Source organism: Eleutherodactylus coqui, chromosome 4 (assembly GCF_035609145.1).
Source record: "Eleutherodactylus coqui strain aEleCoq1 chromosome 4, aEleCoq1.hap1, whole genome shotgun sequence".
Lineage (NCBI taxonomy): Eukaryota > Metazoa > Chordata > Amphibia > Anura > Eleutherodactylidae > Eleutherodactylus > Eleutherodactylus coqui.
Window position 1 is genome coordinate 74,769,688 of NC_089840.1, and position 26,267 is coordinate 74,795,954.

The following is a 26,267-nucleotide window of genomic DNA, read 5'->3' on the forward strand; positions in this document are numbered from 1 at the left end:
GGGCTACATGTTGGGCTGCATCTCAAGTTCACAGGTCCCACTATTAAGCCACAATAGTGGCAAGAGTGGGCCCCCCCCCTCCCAACAACTTTTACTTCTGAAAAGCCCTCATTAGCATGGCATACCTTTGCTAAGCACCACACTACCTCCAACAAAGCACAATCACCGCCTGCATGACACTCCACTGCCACTTCTACTGGGTTACATGCTGCCCAACCGCCCCCCCTCCCCCCCACAGCGCACACCAAAGTGTCCCTGCGCAGCCTTCAGCTGCCCTCATGCCACACCACCCTCATGTCTATTTAGAAGTGCGTCTGCCATGAGGAGGAACCACAGGCACACACTGCAGAGGTTGGCATGGCTAGGCAGCGACCCTCTTTAAAAGGGGCGGGGCGATAGCCCACAATGCTGTACAGAAGCAATGAGAAATAGAATCCTGTGCCACCGCCATCAGGAGCTGCACACGTGGGCATAGCAATGGGGAACCTATGTGCCACACACTATTCATTCTGTCAAGGTGTCTGCATGCCCCAGTCAGACTGGTAATATGTACCTTAACAGTAACCGCGTTGGTGGTAATGTGGTGGTGACTGCGGACCTAGTAGCGCGGTTTTATTTTGTTGGTTTTCGGAATGTGGCCAGGATTAAGTGGGCCGTGGCGGGGGGATGGTGGGGGGGCTCTCTTGTAGTGTCGGTAAAGGTGAAATTCTTGGACTGCCTCCAGACGAACCAATGCAAAGGCATTTGCCAAGAATGTTTTCCCTGTTGGAGGAGGAGGGGGATGTTTTTGAGGCACTACGTGTCCTCTCCACGTGTCCGTGGTTATATGCACCTTAACAGTAACCGCGTTGGTGGGAAATGGCCTCGCCGCCATCATGTCTTTGGGAAGCCTCTGTTTCCACACCCCAGAGACATACCATTAGCAGCGGTATAGGCAAAGCCCATAATTCGTAACATTTCAGCCGTAGCATTAGGACAGGCCCCACTAACATATCACTAGCAGCATTATAGGAGGAGCGCAGTCTTCGTTCCATGTCAGCAATAGTAGCACTCAAGACAGGCCCCAGTAACAATTCCGAAGCAGCAGTATAGCGGGAGCGCAGTCTTCGTTCCATGTCAGCAATAGTAGCACTCAAGACAGGCCCCAGTAACAATTCCGAAGCAGCAGTATAGCGGGAGCGCAGTCTTCGTTCCATGTCAGCAATAGTAGCACTCAAGACAGGCCCCAGTAACAATTCCGAAGCAGCAGTATAGCGGGAGCGCAGTCTTCGTTCCATGTCAGCAATAGTAGCACTCAAGACAGGCCCCAGTAACAATTCCGAAGTAGCAGTATAGCGGGAGCGTAGTCTTCGTTCCATGTCAGCAATAGTAGCACTCAAGACAGGCCCCAGTAAGAATTCCGAAGCAGCAGTATAGCGGGAGCGTAGTCTTCGTTCCATGTCAGCAATAGTAGCACTCAAGACAGGCCCATTAATCACTTTGGTTAATGTGGCTTAAGTGGTAACTAGGCCTGGAGGCAGCCCAGTTTAACGAAAAATTGGTTCAAGTTAAAGTTTCAACGCTTTTAAGAGCATTGAAACATATAAAAATTGTTTAGAAAAATTAGATGAGTGAGCCTTGTGGCCCTAAGAAAAATTGCCCGTTCAGCGTGATTACGTGAGGTTTCAGGAGGAGGAGCAGGAGGAGGAGGAGGAATATTAGACACAGATTGATGAAGCAGAAATGTCCCCGTTTTGGATGGTGAGAGAGAACGTAGCTTCCATCCGCGGGTGCAGCCTACGTATTGCTTACGTATCGCTGCTGTCCGCTGGTGGAGAAGAGAAGTCTGGGGAAATCCAGGCTTTGTTCATCTTGATGAGTGTTAGCCTGTCGGCACTGTCGGTTGACAGGCGGGTACGCTTATCTGTGATGATTCCCCCAGCCGCACTAAACACCCTTTCCGACAAGACGCTAGCCGCAGGACAAGCAAGCACCTCCAGGGCATACAGCGCTAGTTCAGGCCACGTGTCCAGCTTCGACACCCAGTAGTTGTAGGGGGCAGAGGCGTCACGGAGGACGGTCGTGCGATCGGCTACGTACTCCCTCACCATCCTTTTACAGTGCTCCCGCCGACTCAGCCTTGACTGGGGAGCGGTGACACAGTCTTGGTGGGGAGCCATAAAGCTGTCCAGGCCCTTAAAGACTGTTGCACTGCCTGGGATGTACATGCTGCTCGATCTCCGCACCTCCCCTGCTACCTTGCCCTCGGTACTGCGCCTTCTGCCACTAGCGCTGTCGGCTGGGAATTTTACCATCAGCTTGTCCGCAAGGGTCCTGTGGTATAGCAACACTCTCGAACCCCTTTCCTCTTCGGGAATGAGAGTGGGCAGGTTCTCCTTATAGCGTGGGTCGAGCAGTGTGTACACCCAGTAATCCGTAGTGGCCAGAATGCGTGTAACGCGAGGGTCACGAGAAAGGCATCCTAACATGAAGTCAGCCATGTGTGCCAGGGTACCTGTACGCAACACATGGCTGTCTTCACTAGGAAGATCACTTTCAGGATCCTCCTCCTCCTCCTCCTCAGGCCATACACGCTGAAAGGATGACAGGCAATCAGCCGGTGTACCGTCAGCAGCGGGCCAAGCTGTCTCTTCCCCCTCCTCCTCATCCTCCTCCTCCTCCTCCTGTACGCGCTGAGAAATAGACAGGAGGGTGCCCTGACTATCCAGCGGCATACTGTCTTCCACCGCCCCCGTTTCCGAGTGCAAAGCAGCTGCCTTTATGGTTTGCAGGGAATTTCTCAAGATGCATAGCAGAGGAATGGTGACGCTAATGATTGTAGCATCGCCGCTCACCACCTGGGTAGACTCCTCAAAATTACCAAGGACATGGCAGATGTCTGTCAACCAGGCCCACTCTTCTGAAAGGAATTGAGGAGGCTGACTCCCACTGCGCCGCCCATGTTGGAGTTGGTATTCGACTATAGCTCTACGCTGTTCATAGAGCCTGGCCAACATGTGGAGCGTAGAGTTCCACCGTGTGGGCACGTCGCACAGCAGTCGGTGCACTGGCAGCTTAAAGTGATGTTGCAGGGTGCGCAGGGTGGCAGCGTCCGTGTGGGACTTGCGGAAATGTGCGCAGAGCCGTAGCTTTTCAGAAAGCGCTGAACCACCAAATTAAAGACGTGGGCCAGGCATGGCACGTGCGTGAGGCTGCCGAGCTGCAGAGCCGCCACCAGGTTACGGCCGTTGTCACACACGACCATGCCCGGTTGGAGGCTCAGCGGCGCAAGCCAGCGGTCGGTCTGCTGTGTCAGACCCTGCAGCAGTTCGTGGGCCGTGTGCCTCTTATCGCCTAAGCTGAGTAGTTTCAGCACGGCCTGCTGACGCTTGCCCACCGCTGTGCTGCCACACCGCGCGACACCGACTGCTGGCGACATGCTGCTGCTAACACATCTTGATTGCGAGACAGAGGAGGAGGAGGAGGGTGCTTTAGTGGAGGAAGCATACACCTCCGCAGATACCACCACCGAGCTGGGGCCCGCAATTCTGGGGGTGGGTAGGACGTGAGCGGTCCCAGGCTCTGACTCTGTCCCAGCCTCCACTAAATTCACCCAATGTGCCGTCAGGGAGATGTAGTGGCCCTGCCCGCCTGTGCTTGTCCACGTGTCCGTTGTTAAGTGGACCGTGGCAGTAACCGCGTTGGTGAGGGCGCGTACAATGTTGCGGGAGACGTGGTCGTGCAGGGCTGGGACGGCACATCGGGAAAAGTAGTGGCGACTGGGAACTGAGTAGCGCGGGGCCGCCGCCTCCATGATACTTTTGAAGGACTCAGTTTCCACAACCCTATACGGCAGCATCTCAAGGCTGATGAATTTTGCTATGCGGACGGTTAACGCTTGAGCGTGCGGGTGCGTGGCGGCGTACTTGCGCTTGCACTCCAACAGTTGCGCAAGCGACGGCTGGACGGTGCGCTGAACTACACTGCTGGATGGGGCCGAGGACAGCGGAGATGAGGGTGTGGGTGCAGGCCATGAGGCGGTAGTGCCTGTGTCCTGAGAGGGGGGTTGCATCTCAGTGGCAGGTTGGGGCACAGGGGGAGAGGCAGTGGTGCAAACCGGAGGCGGTGAACGGGCATCGTCCCACCTTGTGGGGTGCTTGGCCATCATATGTCTGCGCATGGTGGTGGTGGTGAGGCTGTTGGTGTTGGCTCCCCGGCTGAGCTTTGCGCGACAAAGGTTGCACACCACTGTTCGTCGGTCGTCAGGCGTCTCTGTGAAAAACTGCCAGACCTTAGAGCACCTCGGCCTCTGCAGGGTGGCATGGCGCGAGGGGGCGCTTTGGGAAACAGTTGGTGGATTATTCGGTCTGGCCCTGCCTCTACCCCTGGCCACCGCACTGCCTCTTGCAACCTGCCCTGCTGATGCCCTTGACTCCCCCTCTGAAGACCTGTCCTCCTGAGTAAGTGTTGCACACCAGGTGGGGTCAGTCACCTCATCGTCCTGCTGCTCTTCCTCCGAATCCTCTGTGCGCTGCTCCCTCGGACTTACTGCCCTTACTACTACCTCACTGCAAGACAACTGTGTCTGATCGTCATCGTCCTCCTCACCCACAGAAAGTTGTTGAGACAGTTGGCGGAAGTCCCCAGCCTCTTCCCCCGGACCCCGGGAACTTTCGAATGGTTGGGCATCAGTGACGATAAACTCCTCTGGTGGGAGAGGAACCGCTGCTGCCCAATCTAAGCAGGGGCCCGAGAACAGTTCCTGGGAGTGTTCCCGCTCCTGAGCAAGTGTCATTGTAGTGGAGTGAGGAGGCTGGGAGGAAGGAGGAGCAGCAGACAGAGGATTCGGATTTGCAGCAGTGGACGGCGCAGAACTGCGTGTTGACGATAGGTTGCTCGAAGCACTTTCTGCCATCCAGGACAGGACCTGCTCACACTGCTCATTTTCTAATAACCGTCTCCCGCGTGGACCCATTAATTGGGCGATGAATGTGGGGACGCCAGAAACGTGCCTCTCTCCTAATCGCGCAGCAGTCGGCTGCGACACACCTGGATCAGGAGCTCGGCCTGTGCCCACACCCTGACTTGGCCCTCCGCGTCCTCGGCCACGTCCACGTCCTCTAGGCCTAACCCTACCCCTCAGCATGCTGTATTACCAGTGATTTGATTTCACAGGCAGGAAATAAATTGGCGCAAGACTGCAGGCCAAATATAATTTTTTCCCTTTTTTGAAAACGAAAGGCCCCACTGCCTCTAGTGAATGAATAATCTAAGTTTAATAACTGTGCTGTGGCCCTGCTAATGTGTCACAGAACGTGAGGGTAGCAGAGTTATTATAACTCTGGCAGAGCAGGTATTTTTTTTCCAAATTAAGGAAAGCAAATGGCGAAGCCAGGAGTAAAACGTAGCTGGGTGCGTCTGATTTTTAAACGTTGCACACGCAGCCGACACGTGTCCACCGCCCTTAGGACGGACAGAGGCAGGACAAATAGAATTTTTTTCAGTTTTTTTCCACCAAAAGGCAGCACTGCGTATATTCAATGAACATGAGAAGTTTAATAACTGTGCTGTGGCCCTGCTAATGTGGCACAGAACTTGAGGGTAGCAGAGTTATTAACTCTGGCAGAGCAGGTATTTTTTTTCCCAATTAAGGAAAGCAAATGGCGAAGCCAGCAGTAAACCGTAGCTGGGTGCGTATGATTTTTAAACGTTGCACACGCAGCCGACACGTGTCCACCGCCCTTAGGACGGACAGAGGCAGGACAAATAGAATTTTTTTCACTTGTTTTACAAGCAAAAGGCCGCACTGCGTATATTCAATGAATAATAACTGTGTTGTGGCCCTGCCTACACAATTCTTTCCCTGCAGTATCAATGGAGGGTGCAATGCTCTGCAGAGGCGATTTTGAGAAGAAAAAAAAATTGCCACTGCTAACAGCAGCCAACACACAGCTATCAGTGGCCCTAATAAGGACCTTTGGGGGTCTTGAAGCCTACACTAACTACAAATTCTTTCCCTACAGCAGCTCCGGTACAAACAGCACTGTCCCTCATCTAACTCACAAGGCATCTGAGGCGAGCCGCGGGAGGGGCCGACTTTTATATTAGGCGGACACCTGATCTCCCCAGCCACTCACAGCAGGGGGGTGGTATAGGGCTGGAACAACACAGGAGGAAGTTGTAATGCCTTCCCTGTCTTTCAATTGGCCAGAAAAGCGCGCTAACGTCTCAGGGAAGGAAGTGAAAGTAACCCGAACACCGCATGGTGTTCGTTACGAATAACGAACATCCCGAACACCCTAATATCCGCACGGATATCAAGTTCGGACGAACACGTTCGCTCATCTCTAATAGTGACATTACAGAAGTTTTGTGACAGCGTCCAAACACTCTACACCAAAGAATATTTGCATCATCACCTCGTCCACATATGTTCCTATTTAGTTAATTAGCTGCCTTCTGTTATTGATCAGCTCCTGTCATACAGACCCATATTTGGAGTTTTAATGGAACAACTGTTCTCCTGGTCTGTTGGACTGAATCGTTCAGTGTCCATAACTTGTCATGGCGACAGTCAGCTGATCGTGGTTGTTTGACAACCAGGATCTAAATATTTTCTATCATGACAGGTACTGATGCATATGTGTGATGGACACAATGATGCGAATGTGCTTTTGTATGGACTGCTGATGCATATGCACAATGATTGCAAGTTGTATATGTGCAGTAAATCCTTTATTCTCTATCCACTCCCATTGGAGAGTTTGATTAGGCGTTTTCCTTATAAGGTTAATACAAATTTTATGGTGTGGTGGTTATCCACTATTGGATGATTTTATATACACACAGATGGATAGAAAGTCACATATGGAGGCACATCCACAGCACGTTGTGCAGCTCATTCACAGTATGATGGTTGAAGCCATTTTAGTGGGAAAATCTGCAATCCATATTACCATATGATCAATTACTTTCTTCCATAAAAGGATTTTCTGGGATTCAGATATTGATGACCTAACGTAAGGATAAGTACTGAAAATCTGCATGCTGAGAAACCCTTTTAATTGCTAATATTTCCATGGGAGGGGTTATCCGCAGGTAAGATGGCCAACTGAGGCAGGGTCCAGAACATCATAGGAGTCACAGAGGCTGTATTTTGGTATTTTGGAGTATCCATAAATGACACTAGTAATCTAGATATAAGGCCAGGTTCACATCTGCGCTGGAACCTCCTTTCGGAGGTTCAGTCGCAGATCCAGCACAAAGTACTGTAAGAAATAGCCAATGGAGTCCGTTTGGTGCTGTTCGGTTCCGTCATAAGTTAGGTTCATTCGGCCAGGGGATTCCCCTTTCCTGCTCCTCGAACAGAGCAAGAAAACAGAATCCCCGAGCGCAGATGTGAAAGCAGCCTTAATCATTGCAGCAGTTATAAACTACAGAGGTCTGTATAATTGTACTCACGTGTATTGCAATCAGCACCAAAGAAACCTGGTTTACAACGACACACTCCTGGTCTTATGCAAATTTCATCTTTTTTGCATGCATCAGCCCCCTCACAGATTGCTGGGGTGAAAGAAAAGGCAAAAAGACCAATTTGTATCACAATTCTTGCAAACACATAAAGTGCATCTTAAAATTTTCCTCTATATCCTTCATGCAGTGTGATTACACAGGGTATGTACTGTAAGTGTAGCTGGAAAATTACTATGACCAAGAAGGTTAATGACATATTGTTAGTACATTACATTAATATCATTGACATAACACTTCTACTGATCACATGACTAATATATTATAAGGCACTATTAGGGCATATGAACATCATAAGGAGTAGTTCTCCTTTTGGGAAAAGCTTAAAAAAACTTCCCCACTCGGGGAAACTCTGCTGTTGTATGGACTCCCTGAGCTGTCCTCTTAGGGTGGCCACACAGTAGATAATGGTCTGCTGACACCTCCATACACTTGCTTGCAGGTGCAATAATGTCACTACACCGCATAGGGCTGCTCTGGGATACCATTTAGGAGGCTAATAAGCTGCAGAACTAAATTGGCCTATACCAGCAAGATGCCTGGAGAGCATCATACAGTTTTTTCCTGCACAGTAACCCTAAGATGGAATGGGTGTGAATGGTCAGGAAATCAGTGAGGTTAGAGGCATTGCTTAACGTAAAAGATTGAATGACTAGACTTGACTAGCATTGTACTTCAGAATGACTACATGTGACCGGCATTGTACGTCGGATTGACTAGACCTGATCAGCGTTGTGCTTTGGAATGACTAGACTTGACCTTCATTATACATCGGATTAACTAGACCAGAACAGTATTGAGTCTCGGAATGACTAGACTTGACCAGCATTGCACATCGGATTGACTAGACCTGACCAGTATTAAATCTCGGATTGACTAGACTTGACCAGCGTTGTACATCGGAATGACTAGACTTGACCAGCATTGTACATCGGTTTGACTAGACCAGACCAGTATTTTGTCTCGGATTGACTAGACTTGACCATCATTGCGCCTCGGAAGGCACAATGACACTAGGTGAGCACAACATATCAGTTATTGGTGTACCTTTACTGAAACACTTTAGACGTATGTTGTCTGTTTCCTTTTTTTCCCTTATCCTCTGCTAAGCTTTAGCTGACATCCTAATTTATCTGGTAAACTTGTCCTGTCAACTTTCAAGGATGGACATCATAACTTACCAGCTGAGCACTCCCGTCCTTCCTGTTTCCAGCCTGGGCAGCACACCAACTTCCTGGTGAGACTAGGGGAAGGGAGAAGCAGGAAGTTGATTAGTTTCATCATTTTCTTTTGATGACATCCTGAAAATGACACTAGGCAGATGATGTGTAGACTGTACTATGCATGTTTTCTTCCCTAAATTACTTTCTCTTTAACCTACATGCAAAGATCCTGGAAATCCTCATGCTGCACACTACTTAAAATGTTCAATTATTCAATTTGCTGCTGCAAAAACTCAGTCAATTTCTAGGTTTTTGCAGCAGTTTACTGTACTCTTCCATCAGGCTTTATGTAATGCTATAAAGCAATGTTTAAGGGGTTCCAGGGCATCCTTTAAAACTCCTTGAACCTGAAAAACAAAGTAAAATAAAATACATTTTATAGGCCAAAAATATTTTCCAACTATATATTAGGAAAATTAAACCTAAAGGTTTTGGCCCTTTGAGAAAAATGCTGTATCCAGATATATCTTCCGCAATAAATCATGTGCCTCATGACACCAGATTACCTATTCCTGATCCAATGGGAGGGTTTCTATTGGCCTCTGACTAGGCAGCATCTCTGGGACTACTATGGTGGTCACTATTACTACTGGGGCCAATAGAGGGGATACTATTACTACTGGGGCCACTATAAGGGACACTGTTACTACTTTGGCCACCATGGGGGTCACTGACTACTCTGGTCACTATGGGGGCACTATTACTACTGAGGCCACTTTTGGGGTCACCATTACTACTAGGGCCAATATAAGGGACAGTTTTACTACTGGGGCCACTATAGGGGCCACTGTTACTACTGGGGACACTATGGGGGTCACTTACTACTGTGGCCACCATGGGGGCACTATTACTAATGAGATTACTGTGGGGGTCACTATTACTACTAGGGCTACTATGGGGGCCACTATTGGGGTTCATTCACATGGACGTAAGTGCATTTTAATCTGGCGTGTTTTTAAGTGCACAAATACACTGCATATTTGCACATCATTGAAATGGTGTGCAAGTAAGCAGGTTTCCTGCGTACTCATTGCGTATTTGTGCATGCCCATTCACTTCCATGGCTTATTGCAGGGTGTAATACGCCCCAACAAGGTCATGCTGTGTATTTTTTCACGCGACTGTACATTGTGCAAAAAATACGCTCTTGTGAAAGAACCAATTGAAATCAATGGGTTCTATTCACTGTGTATTGTGCACACAAGACATCTCAGTCATTAAAGATCGTTACAAAGCGCAGTACAATCCGAATATGATGGGCGACTCTTGCCTATTTTGTACCTTAAGGACCAAGTAATTTTCATCATCACGTTACAAGAGACATAACTTGTTTACATAGCCATATGAGGGCCTGTTTTTAGTGGGACAAGTAGTGTTTTTTAATAGCACCACTCTGGGGTACATATAATGTGTTGCATAACTCTTATTGCATTTTTGATGGGGGGGGGGGGGATAAAAAAAAAAAGGCCAGATATTTCGCCAGCAGTGCATTGCATACTGCTGCATGCTCTCCACTCAGGAGATACACTCGCGGCGCACAGGAGAAAACGGTCACGTGAAACAGCCCTATGTTTATGACAGCAGCCTACTATACTCCGTAGGAGTCAGTCAAGCTCCCACTTTTAGAAAGATGTATGTTCAGGTTTACAGCTCATTAATGAGGTCAGTAAACAGGCGTATTGCAGTCTCTAACAAGTTAAAGGGTACCGGCCTAACCAGGGAAGTAGAGTTTTTCAAAGACTTTTCACTCCGTGCCACATAAAAGGTTGTGCATGAAATGAGAATGCTTGGACTGTGGGAAAATATGTTTACATGGGTTATCAACTGGCTCTGATAGGAAACAGAGGGTGGTTATTAACAGTACATACTCTGATTGGGTCACAGTAACCATTGGGGTACCACAGGGGGCAGTACTGGGGCATCTCATGTTTATTAATGGCCTTGTAGAGGGCTTATAGAGTGAAACTTCAAAATTGGCAGATGATACTAAGCTCTGCAAGGTAATCAACACAGAGAAAGATATAATATAACATACTTGCCAACTTTTAGAAATTCAGTTTGGAAAAAAGATTAGGCATGATCCACTTACAATGCATAAATATATGACTGGACAGTATAGAGATCTTTCTAATAACCTTTTGTACCTAGGCATGTAAATAGAGGTGGTCCTCTGCATCCAGAGGTAAAGTTTCATCATCATATTTGGGAATTCTTAACTATAAGAGTAATGAGAGCATGGAAGTCTCTGCCACACAATGCTGTGAGGGTTAATTCATTGAACTAGTTTACGAGGGCTTGGATACATTTCTTGAAATAAATGATATCACAAGTTATGGGGTACTAGATTTCGGTAGATGGGAAGTTGATTCAGAAATTTATTCGAATTGCCTTATGGGGAGTAATGGAGGGGGAATTTGTTTTCCCTTATACAGGGCAATTGTCATCTGCCTCATAGGGGTTTGATCCTTCTTCTGTGTAAGCAACCTGTTCAAACAGAGACCTCCCGACCAACCGACCTCCCCTCAATATCTCCACCATAACCCTCAGACAGCACACCCGCTGCCTTGGGGTCACACTGGACTTTGACCTCTCCTTTACCCCCCACATCCAATCTCTGGCCCAAACATGCCACATGCAACTCAGAAATATTGCTAAAATATGGCCGTTCCTCACCACGGACATGCTAAAGACGCTCGTGGTCGCCCTCATCCACTCCTGACTTAATTACTGCAACTCGCTACTCATCGGCCTCCCCTGCACCAGAGTCGCTCCACTCCAATCCATACTAAAAGTGGCAGCTAGGCTCATTATTCTACCCAGCCGTTCTTCAGATGCCTCTGCACTATGCCAATCACTGCATTGGCTGCCCATCCACTGCAGAATGAAATTTAAACTCCTCAACCTCACCCACAAAGCTCTCCATGGTGCCGCATCACCGTATATTGCCTCCCTCCTGTCCATACACCACCCAGCCCGCTCACTCCGATCTGCTAAGACACTCAGACTAAACACCCCTCTAATATGAGCTCACATGCTCGCCTACAGGACTTCACCAGAGCAGCACCCATCCTCTGGAACACTCTACCCCAAGGCATCCAGACAATTCCTGATACATGAAATTTCAGACACACCTTAAAAACGCACCTCTTCAGGGAAGCATACCAAATCCCCTGACCTAGTTCCCCACCCCCTCCCTATGCCTACCCACACCTCCCACTCTGCCTATCAAATACGACCTCTACCCCTGCATCTCCTTACCGCCCCACCGTGTTTGCTTTCTAATACCTGATTTCCACATGAAATCCCTGTACTGCCTGTATTACCCCATGCCAATCCCCCCTTGTATCTCCTGTAACACCCCAACCCCATGTGTATTAAACTGATTGCATATCACATGTAATTGTTGTATTGTTTGTGTTTCTCACATGCTTGAAAGTGCTGCGGAATAAGTTGGCGCTATACAAATAAAGATTATTATTATCTTCATTGGAATAATGAAAGTGTATGGTTTTCCATTCTGGGTTCTGTTTGGATGCTTGACAGACCGAACCCCTGGGCTGAAACCAGGGTGCTAGTTTGAAAAAAATATGATGTAAACCCTCCTGTATAAAAACTCAAAAGCATTGCTAAAGACCTAGGTGTACATCAATCCATGGTTAAAGGGGTTGTCCCGCGGCAGCAAGTGGGTCTATACACTTCTGTATGGCCATATTAATGCACTTTGTAATGTACATTGTGCATTAATTATGAGCCATACAGAAGTTATAAGAAGTTTTTCACTTACCTGCTCCGTTGCTAGCGTCCTCGTTTCCATGGAGCCGACTAATTTTCGCCGTCTAATGGCCAAATTAGCCGCGCTTGCGCAGTCCGGGTCTTCTTCTTTCCTCAATGGGGCCGCTCGTGCTGGATGCCGGCTCCTTGTAGCTCCGCCCCGTCACGTGCCGATTCCAGCCAATCAGGAGGCTGGAATCGGCAATGGACCGCACAGAAGCCCTGCGGTCCACCGAGGGTGAAGATCCCGGCGGCCATCTTCAGCAGGTAAGTAAGAAGTCACCGGAGCGCGGGGATTCAGGTAAGCACTCTCCGGTGTTCTTTTTTAACCCCTGCATCGGGGTTGTCTCGCGCCGAACGGGGGGGGGGGTTGAAAAAAAAAAAAAAAACCCGTTTCGGCGCGGGACAACCCCTTTAAAATTATGATCTACAAATGGAGAAAATTAAGGACTGTTGCTACTTTCTAAAGTAGCAGGCATTCTATTAAGAGCACTCCAAGAGCACAACGTGCAATCCTGGAAGAGGTGAGAAAAAAACATAAGGTTAACACCAAAAGACATACGGAAGACTCTACAAACTGCAAAAAAGGAAGCTGTTGCTATCCAATAAAACATTTTGGCCTATCTCAAGTTTGACTAAGACCACCTGGATGCTCCACAATGCTTCTGGGAAAACGTTCTGTGATCAGAAAAAAATTATTTTTTTTTAGCGCAAATGCACAACGTCATGTTTTGAGAAAAAAGACAACTATACACCAAAATCATAACCTCATCCCAACTGTGAAGCATAACAATCATGGTTTGGGACTTCTTAGCTGCCCTAGGGCCTGGATAACTTGCAATCATTGAGGGAACAATGAATTCTAAGGTATAGCAAAACACTTTACAGGAGAATGTAACAGCAGCAGTCCATGACCTCAAGCTGAAGAGACATTGGGTTATACAACAATGACAAGAGCACACAAGTAAATAATCTAAGTAAATTTTGTTCCGGAATTGAAAAGTTGAGTCCTGACTTGGCTGGGTATGAAAGGCATCCCAGAAATATTGATTTACTGAAATACATTTGTGATGTTCCAAAATTTCTCCTCAATATTGTGGAAATCTTATTTGCAGTTACAGGAAATGTTTGGTGGAGGCAATTGCTGCTCAAGTGGATCTACAGGTTCTTAACACATTGACTGCTACACTAGAAAAGAAAAATTCCTAGGGGCTGCAGTGTTTTATTCCGAAAACAGAATAAAAACTTGGAAAACAAAATGATCGATTCTAATTTAATGAAAAAAAATATTTCTTTGTTTTCTGTGCATGAGTTATATGCAACTCATGTGGCGCTAGTATTAGAGATGAGCGAGCACACTCAGATAAAGCAGTTACTCGAGCGAGCATCGCTTTTCTCGAAAAACTGCTTACTGGCCGAGCAGGCTCGGGGGAGGCGGGGGTGATCGGTGGGAGGTAGCGGGGTTGGGGGGGGGAGGTCTCTCTCTCTTACTCTCCCCCCCCGCCACCCGCTGCTCACCCGAGCCTGCTCGGTCCAGTAAGCAGTTACTCGAGAAGAGCGATGCTCGCTCGAGTAACTGCTTTATCCGAGCGTTTAGTTAGCTTGTGTTTTTCTATAGATGTAAAGCCCAATGCACATGGGCGGATTTTTGCTGCGGAATCTGGAACAGGTGTCCACCTCTGGATTCAGCAGCAATAACCCTCCGTAAGCAGGCAACATAAAAGTGGGTTTTCATGCCCACGAGCGGAGATCAATTGTGATTTTCCACTCGCGTGGAAAAAAAATCGCAGCATGCTCTACTTTGAGCCAGATTCCGTGCGGATGGCTCTCATTGAAGTCAATGGAAGCTGTCTATCAGCACGCCCATCTGCAATCCTCATTGCAGAAAGGCCACGGGATCGGCGTCGACGTCTAGCAATAGCGCAGCACTATCGGTACTGCGCATGTGTGCCGGTCGACACATCCACAGCACAGAATGGAAGAATCTGGACAGGTATACAGGGTCTTCAGCCGGCCACAGGATCGGATTCCAGTGCGGGTTCCTACCCGGCCGTGTGCATTCAGCCTAAAAATTATCAATCAGATCATATTTTATAAGTAATTAGAGTTGAGCGAACATACTCTGCCGAGCTTGATGCTCGTTCGAGTATTAGCGTACTCGATGGTGCTCGTTACTGGAACGAGCATCAAGCCGTGTTCGACCCCACCCCAGTTTTTGGCTCCTCTCCGCTGTGACGTGCCTGTTTTGGCCCCTCCCCGCCGCGATGCAGCACGCGTTAATGGCAAATTTTTTGTTTGGCGGGCAGGGCAGAGGGAGAGAGAGAGGGAGAGAGAGAGGGAGGGAGAGGGAGAGAGATACTCCCATTGTAGTCAATAGGGTTCGTTACTCGAGTAGAGCTCTCGAATTTTACGAAAAGCTCGACTCGAATAACACGGACCCGAGCATTTGGGTGCTCGCTCCTCTCTATAAGTAATCAATGTAGCAATCCAGGTAATTCCAGAGTTCACTTGCTTTTCCTTGCAACTGTAGTTAAGGACCCACTTGAAAAAGGTCATGAAGTCCTGTATAAGTACACTAACTACTGACTATTGCAAATTACTGATTTTAGCAATCTGTCTTACTGAATGCTATCAGGTCAAATGGCGATTGAGCATTTCCTGTATTATATATCTTGTATCTGGCTTCTTTTTCCATGAGTTATAACTACTGACTTTTGTCATTCGTTTTAGATGCTGAAAACTATTAGTCTACAAACTGATACAATGTTTCTTTCATCTACCTTACACTGAGAAAGGGTTTTCTTCTGGTCAGTGTTTCAGATGCAATCAGTTGCTACATATATCTCCATTTCTGAATGTCAGTTTTACTGCTATTGAACATTATATATTGAGCAGGCTCTGGAATCTGAAAGTCTACAAATGGTTTCCCTATTGTTGGAAAGGAAGTGTGTTTAAACACAAACAGGATGTGAAAAGAAATGTACACAAGCAGGCTACAACTGTACTACAGAAATGACAATGAAGATGGGAGATAAACTCAACCTAAAAATAAAAGTACGCCAAAATTCCACTGAAAACTTAAAATTCCCCACTAGGTCAAGATTTAGAACAGCAGTCAAAGTTTGATCATTTTTAAAATTTTCCTCGATATTGGCACTTTTCTACTTTTTTGCTGTGGATAATTTTGAAGGTTGACTGTTCGTTTGTCATCATGCGAAATCAAAGTTATTTATTTTATATGGTTTTCAGACCCCCCCCCCCCCCCCCACCACCACCACCACCACCGTGTCCAATACTATATGAAATAAATATACTCATTCAGGCAACGGACCGCCGTTTAGGCAGCCCAATGTCGTGGCATCTGACAGATGACATTACCTGTCCAGAAAGCCTAATGACATCCCGTAAACTGTCACTTGAAGCTTCTAATGTAGAACCCCTAGGCTAGTTTACGGGATATCATTAGTGGTGCCCCCTTCAGGCCTTCCATTGGCTGCATTGGTCACATAGGTAAAACAGCCCACGTGACTGCTGCAGCGCTTGTCAACAGAAGTCCAGAGGAGCGTGAGAGAATGACTGTAGGGCATCGCAGCAGTGAGCAATGATTACTGGTTTTATTTTTTTCTGTACTCTGCATTCCCCCACTGTCACCCATTTACTTGGAAACCCCTTTAAAGCAAATTGAACATACTTAACCCCTTAGTGACGGCGCTATCGTAAAACTACGTCCTGCTGTTGCAGGATGTGTATGGAGGGAGGTAGCGCCGCTATCTCCCTCCATACAGCGTGGGCGTCAGCTGTTTATTACAGCTGACACCCGCGGGCAATAGCCGCGCTCGGCCGTTCGTGGCTATTAACCCTTTAAATGCCGCTGTCAATTCTGACAGCGGCATTTAAATCCCCCGAATGCTGTTTGGGGGTCCCGCACGGCCCCCCCCCCCCTGCGGTGAGATCAGGGGATCCGTGCAGGTGTCATGGCAGCCAGGGGCCTAATGAATGGCCCCAGGGCTGCCTTAGCAGACTGCCTATCAAGCCATCCACACAGGGTGGCTTGAAAGACTGCCTGTAAAAAAGCAGTATGACGTAATGCTATAGCATTACGTCATACTGCAGGAGCGATCAAAGCACCGCATGTTAAAGTCCCCCAGGGGGACTTCAAAGTAAAGTAAGAAAAAAGATCAATAAAGTTTTCTAAATTGTAAAATAAAAATATGTTTTTGGTATCACTGCGTCCATAAAAGTCCGATCTATCAAAGTAGCGCATTATTTTTCCTGCAAGGTGAACGTCGTCCGAAAAAAAAAAAAAAGAATGCCAGAAATACACTTTTTTAGTTACCCTGTCTTCCAGAAAAAATGCAATAAAAAGCGATCAAAAAGTTGTATGTATTCCACATTGAAACTATCGGAAACTACAGGACATCCCGCAAAAATTGAGCCCTTGCACAACTACGTCGACAGAAAAATAAAAAAGTTATTGCGCGCACAAAATGACCGCAGAAAATAATTGAAAAAAATTAAATATCTTAAAAAAAAATACAAGTACTACAGCAAAAAAAAAAACTATATAAGTTTGGTATCGTAGTAATCATACTGACCCATAGAATAAAAATATCAGGTGGTTTTTGTTGCAGTTTGTGCGCCGTAGAAACAGGACGCACCGAAAGATGGTGGAATGTCGTTTTTTTTCCCATTTCTCTCCGCTAAGAATTTTTAAAAAGTTTTTCAGTAAATTATATGGTACAATAAATAGTGCCATTGAAGAATACAACACGTCCCGCAAAAAACAAGCCCTCATACAGCGACGTCGATGGATAAATAAAGGAGCTACGATTTTTTAAAAGGGAGTAGGAAAAAACAAAAATGGAAAAAAGCAAAAAAGCTCCGTCACTAAGGGGTTAAACTTTAGCTTCTGTTCAAATATGTCAAGATATACAAGGTGATTCTCTCGCTAGGAAACCCAAACATTCCTGAATAACTTTTACATTTTTGTATGGTTGTCTATGAAAACTAATCTGCTTTTACCTTCTATGTTGTAAAACAAGGTCTGCGTAGAGCAGTGATGGCGAACCTTTTAGGCTGGGTTCACAGAGGACAGTTTTGCCGCTGCAGATCTGCCCGCGGCCGCTAATCTCGGGATTAGCCAGCCATGTGGACGAGATTTCTCAAAAATCTCGTCCACACAGGACGGCTAATCCGCTGCGGTAAATCCGGCTGAAGCCGCGGCTGTGGCCGCCGCGGTTTCAAAAGAAGCAGCATGTCTATTTACCTTTTCTTTTTTGTTTATTTTCATCGCGGCCGCGCTCTCCTCTATGGGAGCGCCGGCCGCAACGGAAAAGCAAGCGGCCGGGCCGCTTCAAAGCCGCCGCCGCGCTTCTCCCGGCGGAAATCTCGCGGTTTTTGCTGCGGCCAAACCGCGAGATTTCCGACGGGAATACGCCCTGTGTGAACCCAGCCTTAGAGACCGAGTGCCCAAACTGCAACCCAAAACCCACTTATTTATCACAAAGTGCCAACATGTCAGGAGGCAGGACTTATCACGATGTATGATTTTACCCCCGTCATTCTAAAAAGGACAGGGCCGCTTCAAAATAGACAGAGTGCAGATTTTGACAGCTTTTTGGATGCGGAAATACTGCAGAATGTTCTCAGCAGAAATTTCTGTGGAAAATTCTGCAGCATTTCCGCATCCAAAAAGCAGTCAAAATCTGCACACTGTCTACTTCGAAACAGCCCTGCCCATTTCCGCCACATGTAAACATACCCCAGCAGTAATAGTGACCTCCCCACAGCAACCCCAGCAGTAATAGTGCCCCCTCCCACAGCGGTCCCTAGTATAATAGTGACTCCCCCTCACAGTGGCCCCCAGTATAATAGTGACACCCCACAGTGGCCCCCAGTATAATAGTGACACCCCACAGCGGCCCCTAGTATAATAATGACATCCCACAGCACCCCTGCTCTCGTGGAACCTAAGAGGAGACGTCAGGGGAGGGGGAGGAGGATCCCAGCTTCACACTGACGTCACAGATTGTGCCAGGATCAGTGCCGTTTGCAGCCCTGCTGAGTGAATGCTGGCAGAGGAGGCACGGCCCCTGCCGGTATTAACTAAAGTGGTGAGCGGCTGATGGCGGCGCAAGCCAGTAGGGAGGGTTCTGCATATCGCCTCTGGCATGCGTGCCATAGTTTTGCCACCACTGGCCTAGAGCATATGCTGAAAATGGCCCCTCCAGCATTCAAGCACTTTTCTATCCAAGACTACATATTGACAACATTATCTGCTAATGTGATATCGGTAATGGCAGCAACCTGTTGCCATATTGCGTCTTTGAGGGCATCAGTTGTTTGCGGATTATTATATGTATACACGAGCCTTCAGTGAAACATTTCTCCAAATTCATTGGAAACAAGTCTTGGACTACACACACAATATGGATGTGGTTTTGCCTCTTTAGCAGAGCTTTGACACGTAGGAAAATGAATGGCAGTCTCTTGCAAAAGTCTTCTCAAGGACTTTCTTGGCAATGCCAGTAATTGACCCTTCACATCCTGCACCGTGCAATCCGACATCTCCTGACTTCCTTTATGTTGAGTCAAAACACTTCTGGTCGTCTCAAATTTTTCATGAATTTGTGCATACAGGATTTTGCACAAATCCTTTGCATTCTTATTCCGAAATGTCCTTTGACATTGTTTAAATTAACCCATTTGCTAGTTTTCATGAACAATAAACCCAAAGTATTCAGCTGAGTACATGTATGTGGCTCACTGAGTCAAACTCCTGTTTGGCAGTCATGTCTCAATGCCATGGGTACAGTCCACTGTGTTGAGTGGTGTGATGGTTTAATAGGCATAAGTGTCTTTGTTGCCCACAGCAACCAATCACAGCTCAGCTTTTATTCCTCGTAGTGCTCCTGAAAAAGGAAAGCAGCTCTGTTATTGGTTGCTGTGGGCAACAAAGACACTTTTTCTTTTGCACAGTTTTCATAAATGTGCTCCTTAATCTTTGTCCATGTCACTTTTTATAAAGAACCATAAACAAATTAAAAGGTGGTTGAGGAATGTTTGGGTTTCCTATCAAGAGGATCACCAATTCTACCTCTTTCAATAAATTTCACCAGTATTAAAGGGCTTTTCCAGTTATGTAATGTTATATCAAGGTTTTACCTATCCACAGGAAAGATGATAACTGATAGATTGATGAGAGTCAAACTTCTGGGACCCCCACCAATCACCAAAATAGGGGTCCTATATCCATCCCATCTGAATGGAGTACCAATCAAACATGCATGCTGTAGATGCATTCATCTCTATGGGACTGACTGTGATAGCAGAGTTCAGTCCCATTGAAATAAATGGAGTGGCAGTGTACATGCTCGACTGCCACTCCATGCAATTGGGGACCTTCAGGACCACATTCTGGTGATTGATGGGGGTCACAGCGGTAAGGCCCCCACTGCCCACTTGTCCTGTGGATAAGTGACAACTTGATATAACTGGAATAGCTCTTTAAGTTGGGCCAACGTTTCTAATAACACAGAAGAATTAAAGCAATTAATATCTCATAGGTACGTGGCACTGTGCGTCTCATGATACACATACAAAAAATGCAAATCTCCTGCAAAAAAAATTGTTAGGAAATGCAACTGTGTGGGAGGAGAACTGTTAACTCATATCTAGCCTATGGACATTTCATATCCTATCAGGGATCCATACATGGAAGAAACATATCTGTTGGAGTTGTTGTTCTCCCCCACTTTCATTTAATCATAGTTCCCAAAAAGCATAGTAATTATTTTCCCAAGAAACTATTTAAACCATCAAAAGAGAAATGGAAAGAACGAATGTGGATTTAATGGGAGTCAGTGAACTGCATTCGACTGTAATTGGGGACTTCAGCTCTGATGACTACACGAGTTCTTACTCAGGAAACGAGACAGAAAGGAGAAGAGGGGCTGCCATTGTGGCAAACAAAAAGATCGTAAGGTGCATAGAGCCCCCCCAAATACATCAATCATAGAGTCATGTCCATCTGAATAAGAGAAAAACATCTGAACATGACCATCATCCAAGTCTATGCACCAACAGCAGATGCCTAAGAGCAGAACATTGAGGACTTCTATACTCAGATCCAGAGTGCATAAAATCCTGAACTATGATCGTTTAATGTAATCAGCAGCCATTCAGTACTGAACAGCCGCTATGTTAAGCGAATGGAGAGGGGTAGGGGAGAGCGAGGAGTGAAATCTCCTCCAGCCATCCTGGCCCCCTGCTGAGCGAGCCAGTGATACTCGCTCCTGTGCAGCAACATGGGAGTGAGTACATACAGGGACGAGTGTCGGGCATTGTTTGCTCAAATTTCGTCCTGTGTAAATTGGCTTTAAGGCAAGGCTAGACAAGGTGAGGTGGCTAAATGCCAAATTCCAAAGAAAATCCAGGAAAGACTAGAACAACTTCTGAACGCCCGATGCATGAGCCTTGAATTAGCCTATAAGAAGGGTCACACCGGGGAATTATTTACCACTGTGAAACAGGTGAAGAAGCCTTTCTTCGCTCACCAAGCAGCCATCAAGGACCATGACGAGAATGAAATCAGCGACCAGCAAGGCACCAAGAAGAGATGGAAAGAATATACAGAAAAACTATACGCTCATGCCATCAGTGACCACCCAAAGGAATATGGGGGCCAAGAGGATCTGGAACCAGACTGTCTGGAAAGTAAAGTGGAGTGGGCAATGAGGCAGCTACCAAACAGCAAAACACTTGGAATCAATGGAATCCCTGAAGAAGTGCTCAAACTAGTCCCAAGAGCTGCACTGACAACACTATACTGGACAATCAGGAGGACCTGCACATGGCAAAAGGATTGGAAAAGATCAGTTTTCATCCTACTGCCAAATAAGGGTGATGTCAAGGACTTTGAAAACTATAGAACAAAAGCTTAGATTCCCCACGCCAGCGAGATGCTTCTGAAAATCATCCAGAAATGCTTTGGCAATATCCTTGACCAGGAACTTCCTGATGTTCAAGCTGAATTCGATAATGGCAGAGGGACCCCTGACTATATCACAAACTTGAGGTGGATCATGGAAAAGGCAAGAGAGTATCAGAAGAATCCCTACCTGTGTTTCATTGATTACCCCGAGGCTTTCAATTGCATTGGGAATGATAAGCTTTGGAAAGCACTGAGGGAGGTAGGAGTACCAACACACCTTATCACATTGATCAAGTCGCTCTACAGCAATCAAGAAGCCACAGTGAGTATCATGTATGGGTATACAGAATGGCTCAAGATCAAAAAGGACACAAGACATCCTCTATGTGGAAGTGATCATGAGGTGGCTGGACTTAAATGATCAGGATATTGGGTTGAAAATACGTAGAAGAACCATCAGTAATCTAAGATACATAGACGATATGACCCTGGTAGCGGAGATAGAGAAGCATCTGAAGACACTACTAAAAGCAGAAAGTGAAAAGATGGGAATTTGCCTGAACATCAAGAAGACAAACATCAGGACCATTGCCAACAAAGAAGTCCACATAAAGGTCAACAAGGAGGAAATAATTTTTAATGATTAATAGTTTTGTATTCCTTCGGTCCCTCATCGATCATAGTGGCAACTCCACAGGAAGATAAAATGTCAGATAGCACTGGCACGTACAGCCATGGTTCCAATATGGAAGTGCAAGGATGTCTCAATAACCATCAAACAAAGGTTAATTACAGTCATCGTCTTCCCAAATGCAACATATGTACTATAGGCCACCTGGACAAGAAGAAGATATTGATGAACTCTTTCCACATCAGATGGCCAAGCTCCCAAAAATGCATAGTAATTATGGGAGATTTTAACTATCCAGACATTTGTTGGGAATCTCTCTCACCTAAAAGTAATGGATCCAACAAATTTTTATCCGCTCTTGCTAACAACTTTATCTTCCAAAAGGTAGAAGAGAAAACAAGGGGATCTGCTATCTTGGACCTAACTTTTACCAACAGGGAGGGAATGGTTGAGGAAATAAGGGTGGCTGGGATCTTAGGAGGCAGTGATCATGTTATCCTTGAATTTTGCATAAAAAGGGGAGGAAGACCTGAGAAAACTCAGACCTCAAGGTTGGATTTCAGAAAGGCAGATTTTAATAAACTCAGAAAGACAGTAGGAAGAATCCAATGGCTGGATGTTCTTAAGGACAGAAATGTCCAAGAAGGTTGGGAAATATTTCAAAATGAGATTCTCAAAGCACAATTGTTAACAATCCCTAAAAGAAAGAAGAATAGAAGCATTTAAAGAGACCAGGATGGATGAACGCCGAGCTTGCACACGTTAAAAACGAAGAAAAATATGTTAAGAGGGGGGAATATAATGCGGTCTGCAGAAATTGTAGGGCAAGTGTCAGAAAAGCTAAAGCTAATAATGAATTGAGGCTTGCAACAGAAGCCAAAAGCAATAAAAAAGGATTTAGGGGGGTATGTCAAAAGCAAAAGAAAAGTCAAAGATGCTATTGGATGCTTACAAGATGAAAATGTCAAATTGGTTAAGAATAGAGATGAGCGAACGTGCTCGTTTACAGCAATTACTCAATTGAGCATCACTTTTTTTGAGTAACTGCCTAATCGGGCGAAAAGATTCGGGGGGCTCCGGGGGTGAGCGACGGGTTGCAGTGGGGAGTGGGGAGGAAAGAGAGAGAGAGATCCCCCCTGTTCCCCCCTGCTAGAAAAGGATAAGTCCCAGAAGATTGGAAAAGGGCAAATGTTGTCCATATCTTCTAAAAAGGGAAGAAGGTGGATCCAGGAAACTACAGGCCTGTGAGCCTGACTTCTATACCGGGAAAGATCTTTGAACAAATTATTAAACAGAATGTATGCAAGTACTTGGATAAAAATGAAGTCATTAACCAGAGCCAGCATTGGTTTGTAACAAACAAGTCATGCCAGACAAATCTAATTTCTGTCTATGACAGAATCACCGACTGAGTCGATCGGGGAAATGTGGTGGATATAGTATATCTTGACTTTGGTAAAGGATTTGACAAAGTATCTCATATTATACTTATTGAAAAAATGACCAAATAGGGGATTGACAAGGCAAATGTTAGGTGGATTCACAACTGGCTGAGTGATTGGATTCAAAGAGTGGTCATAAATGGCTGCACATCCAAGTGGAAGAATTTATCAAGTGGGGTACCACAAGGCTCTGTCCTAGGCCCAGTGTTGTTCAACATTTTTATAGATAATCTGGAGGAGGGAATTGATGGAAAATTGATCAAATTTGCTGATGACACAAAGCTAGGTGGGATAGCTAACGCTAGGGAAGAGAGAGAGTATTCAAATAGATTTAGAAACGCTGGAACAGTGTGCGGTGACTAACAGAATGGTATTTTACAAGGAGAAATGAAAAGTCCAATATCTGGGCAAGAAAAATGAATAGAGCACATACAGAATGGGAGGAATTGGCTAAGCAGCACATGTCAAAAAGACTTGGGTATACTAATAGATCATAGACTGAACATGAGTCAACAATGTGATGAAGTAGCAAAAAATGCAAACACAATTCAGGGATGTATTAAGAGAAGCATAGAGTCTAGATCACATGAGGTAATTATCCCCCTCTATTCTTTCTTAGTCAGATTTCATCTGGAATACTGTGTCCAAGATGGTGAGCGGTCTACAAATAATGTCCTATGAGGAACGGTTAAAGGATCTGGGAATGTTTAGCTTGCAAAAAAGAAGGCTGAGAGGAGACTTAATAGCTGTCTACAAATATCTGAAGGGCTGTCACAGTGCAGAGGGATCAGCCCTATTCTCATCTGCACAAGGAAAAACTAGAAGCAATGGGATGAAACTGAAAGGGAGGAGACACAAATTAAATATTAGACAGTGAGGGTGATCAATGAGTGTAACAGGTTACCACGGGAGGTGGTGAGTTCTCCTTCAATGGAAGTGTTGAAACAAAGGCTGGACAAATATCTGTCTGGGATGACTTAGTAAATCCTGCACTGAGCAGGGGGTTGGACCCGATGACCCTGGAGGTCCCTTCCAACTCTACCATTCTATGATAACATATGGCTGTGAGATGTGGACATTGAGGTTAGCAGACAGAAGAAAAATTGATGCTTTTGAGCTGTGGTGTTACAGAAAACTTCAACAAATCCCGTAAATAGCTAGGGTCACCAACAAAACTGTCCTGAACCGTATCAACCCAGAGGTGTCCCTGGAAGGCAAAATCACAAGACAGAGACTAACTTACTTTGGACACGTGATGAGGGCGAATTCGCTGGAAAAAGAGATACTATTTGGAATGGTCAATAGTAAGAGGAAGCAAGGAACACAAAAGACACATTGGCTGGACACCATCAGGAAGGGCATGGGAATTGAAAACAGCCATAGAGAATAGAGAAGCATAGAGAGGATTGGCCTACAGAGTATCCAAAGGTCAGACACAACTGAACTGATAGAATTGAATTGCGCCTGGATTTTATTCTACAACAAGACTTTTTCTGGTTTAGTTACTGTGCGTTTAGAGGAGCCAAGATGCGCCTCTTGATATATTGGGTACATCATGCGCCAACAGAAATTAGACTAGGACTGGCGTTTGAAACACTGGTCTTAATACTTTTTTCCCTGTACTTTTTAAACAGTATATAAGCACTTAAAGGGAACCTGTCATGTCCCTACAGAACCATAATCTAAATTATGATGCTGATAGGGGAGGTGACCGGGAGCTGGGTTATGTTTTTTTTATACTCACCCACTCCCGTGATACAGCGGTGTCCCTCTTTGAAGTCCCGGCAGCACATGAAAATCTGACTCCTTTTAAGAGTCCCATGCACATGTTCTTCTCAGCAAGTCTATGGTAGAGCCTATGCACGATATTCTGAAAAGAGTTGGATATTCGTGCTGCACGACGACTTCAGAGGGGAATATCTCTGGATCGTGGGAGCGGATGACTATAAAACATATATCACCTAGCACCCTGTCACCTCCACGAACAGCACCTTACTTTACTTTATGGTGATGTGGGGGCATGACAGGTTCCCTTTAAAGTCTGGTCTAGTTTGGACTAATTTACAAAGTATGTTTTACTAACCAAATAAGAAATTCTACCTTACACAATCCTTTTTGAAATTTGTAAAGTTACAAAAAAAAGTCAATAAACGTTCAACTAATATATAGATATCAACATATAGTGTAGGATATTATCCACCGGACCTGGAATTCTCCTCTCGAACACTCCTTCAGATAAATGATGTTTTAACAAGCCATAGTAGCAGATGCAGGCATTATTCCATGCATCTCTTCCATTTGTACATAGCAGATTGTTCCAATTATTAAAGCCTTAAACATTTTCCCCAGTTTTTTCCTGGTAGCTTGATGACCAGAAGAGAACCAATAGATTGCAGTGATATAATATATCTAATTATCTGCTGAGTCCAAGTAGTTGAAGAATTCTGTATGATAGCAGACACAGTTGCTTACCTTTCAGATGTACAGACATGGCTTCCAGCAGGATCCAGGTCCTGGCAGTTCACGCTATGAAGCCAGGTCCAGAACATCAGTATCAGTCTTAGTTTTCTGTTGTAACTGGACATTTTCATTAGAAGTTGGGAAAATGAGATCCTAGAGAGGTTGTTAGAGAAGCCGGGAGCTGCGATGGAATACTTCCACCATAGTCACAGCCTGAGCGGTCTCTTTCCTGCAGTATCCATCCCACTGTGAATGCCCTCTCATTGGGATCAAGATCCTTCTTGATTTTTTTTTTCCTG

General features: G+C 45.9%; 1 protein-coding gene across 3 annotated transcripts in view; it reads right to left on the reverse strand.

Annotated features, from left to right (window-relative positions):
- SCARF1 (scavenger receptor class F member 1) overlaps positions 1-26,205 on the reverse strand; it is a 64,304-nt gene extending 38,099 nt beyond the window's left edge. For 2 of the 3 annotated variants that reach the window (XM_066599673.1, XM_066599671.1), the window contains exons 1-3: positions 25,981-26,205; positions 8,691-8,752; positions 7,441-7,542 (exon numbers count right to left, since the gene is read on the reverse strand). In XM_066599673.1, coding sequence (XP_066455770.1) covers positions 7,441-7,542; positions 8,691-8,752; positions 25,981-26,099 — 283 coding nt within the window. In that variant the 5' untranslated portion in view covers positions 26,100-26,205. The remainder of the gene's footprint in view (positions 1-7,440; positions 7,543-8,690; positions 8,753-25,980) is intronic. The other variant, XM_066599672.1, reaches the window with a different exon arrangement.
- Between the last annotated feature and the right edge of the window lie 62 nt (positions 26,206-26,267).